The sequence below is a fragment of the Propithecus coquereli genome, unplaced genomic scaffold (assembly GCF_000956105.1).
Source record: "Propithecus coquereli isolate 6110/MARCELLA unplaced genomic scaffold, Pcoq_1.0 Scaffold513, whole genome shotgun sequence".
Classification (NCBI taxonomy): domain Eukaryota; kingdom Metazoa; phylum Chordata; class Mammalia; order Primates; family Indriidae; genus Propithecus; species Propithecus coquereli.
In genome coordinates this window covers 458,020-460,238 of record NW_012150986.1, presented here as the reverse complement: position 1 = coordinate 460,238, position 2,219 = coordinate 458,020, and the positions used below count along the sequence as shown (strand labels likewise).

At 49.6% G+C, this 2,219-nt stretch overlaps 1 protein-coding gene across 1 annotated transcript in view; it reads left to right on the top strand.

Annotated features, from left to right (window-relative positions):
• The window catches only part of CTPS2 (CTP synthase 2), a 102,979-nt gene that overhangs the window by 3,622 nt on the left and 97,138 nt on the right, over positions 1 to 2,219 (top strand). The window contains exon 4 of the mRNA XM_012656639.1: positions 1,382 to 1,482. Within this exon, the coding sequence (XP_012512093.1) occupies positions 1,382 to 1,482 (101 nt within the window). The remainder of the gene's footprint in view (positions 1 to 1,381; positions 1,483 to 2,219) is intronic.

Genomic DNA, 2,219 nt, shown 5'->3' with positions numbered 1-2,219 from the left:
CCCGCCTTGGCCTCCCAGAGTGCTGGGATTACAGGTGTAAGCCACCGCACCCGGCCTAGATGTTTTTTGTTTTGTCTGTCTTTTATTTAGTGTGTTCTTTTTCTCCTTTTTTTTCCCCCTGTACCTTTGCATGGATGATTTGTCATCTTTGAAGAAGGTCAGTGTTGGGGAGGGACTGGCGCGGCAGGCGGCATGGTCAGCCGATTCCTGACTCTTCACAAACACTTTCCCTGGGTGGTATGATTCTCTTTTGTCTTAGAAGAACACCCCTCCCCGTACCCTGTAAAGTCTCGTGTCCATACATTCCTATATGGTGGGGTAATGGTTGTAATTACTCCTTCCCTTTAAGGGAGCAGCTAAGAAGGAGACATAGGAGTCAGACAGATGGCGATCAAAACATTAGCTACGCTACTACTGAAACTAGACAGTGTTCTTAGATCTCCCCTGCTACTGTGCTTTCGAATAGTTTCCCCCCAAGTGTAAGTCTTGGGAAGAGCCACCGGAGGGAGAGTGGATGCCTCATACCTGTCACATCCCAACGATGGGGAGAGGGCAAGGACCCCTGAGCTGCCCACGTGGAGGCAGAGCCCAGCAAACCTTGTCTGGGTGCACGTGTGCAGTGAGTGGGTGGTTCGAAATTCACCAGTCAGAGATGCCTTTCTCCTGCCTCAAGGGAGAGCATGGGGGAGGTGGCGGTGCTCCTTCCCCTCAGCTTCCCAGAGGCCACCGTTACTACTTCATGACTTAGGTTAGGAGGATGTGTTGATGTCCCTCCCAGCCCATGGGCATGTCCCCTTTTTGTGTCATCAGCAGGTGCGGGCTTCTTCACTGCCCTAGGAACCCCTGCGTCTTATGTGCCTGCGGAAATGTACCCTTTCGGCCTCCAAAGGTGACATTAGCAGCCAGGGGCCTGGTCACAGTCTGCCGGGGCCCCTGCTCAGCACGCAGGCCGCATCTGTGCCTTGGAGTGGACCCTTCCCCATGGGCTGGTGTTATCCCAGATGTGGTGGGCTTGGCGGGGTCGCCCTGGTGGCTGCTCTGCGTCTTTCCCCAAGGAGTGTCACATTCAGCTCACTTGCTGTCCTCCTTACACAGTTTTTAGCTGGCATGATAGGTCTTTTCTAGTTTTGTCAAAGATGGCACTTCTGCTGTTTCTTTTTCTCTGCGATTGGTGGGTTTCAAGAGAAACGGCCTAACATTTAAATGACTAAACTTAAATATAAATTGCATCGGTACATATTGATTTCAATGACGGAAGATCATACCATGAGGACTGTAGCTTGCCTAATTTGTCAGGTGACTTTCAGGTTGGGAGGTCTAAGTACATTCCTTTCTCCTGAGCATGAAATAAACGTTTGTTAATTATTACTTCTTTCTGCAGTTGTCCCTCACATTACTGATGCGGTCCAGGAGTGGGTTATGAATCAAGCCAAGGTGCCCGTGGACGGTAATAAGGAAGAGCCCCAAATATGCGTTATTGAGGCAAGCATGGAACTTTTCTTTGTAAACTTGTATCCTGCTGGGTCTTTAAGCATCTGACACTGGGCTAAGAGGTGGGATTACAGCAGGGAACAACATAGATGGCTCCTGCCCTTGTGGTCACAAGGCGGTGGGCAAGATTGTCATTAAACAGATAATCACGTGTACTCCTGGGGTGGGCGTGCAGTTATCCGTGTGTGGAGACGGATCAGGAGATCATCAAGTCAATGTTAGGGCCTCTTCTATGCTGGGGCCTGGGATGGCACAGCCTCTGCCCTTGAGCTTGCAGATGTGTATGTCCATACATGACAAACTGTATTCTAGCGTGTGCTTTTCGGAAGTATTTGCAAAGTGCTTTCGACGTAGAGAGACCTTGAGTTAGGGAAGTCAGATGCTCGGATAAGTGAGTATTAGCTGTTTAAAGAAAGGAAGTGGTATTTGAACTTGCACTTGTTCAATGCTTTCACCTTCTTCCCTTCCGCTTCATGTGCAGAATGAGAATAACATCCATGTCCTCCTCATCTAAATGCCAGTTGACCTGATTGCCAAGCAGGAGAACAGAATAATGAACAACTTGGTTGCTAGAGTTAGGCTGCCTGGGTTCACGTATCTGCCATGAGCCCCAGGCCATGTATAGCTCAGTGGTTAAGAGTCTGGACTCAGACTGCCTGGGTTTGTAGCCCAGCTGGGTGACCTTGGACAAGTTTGCTTAACTTCTCCATGCCTCAGTTTACTCATCT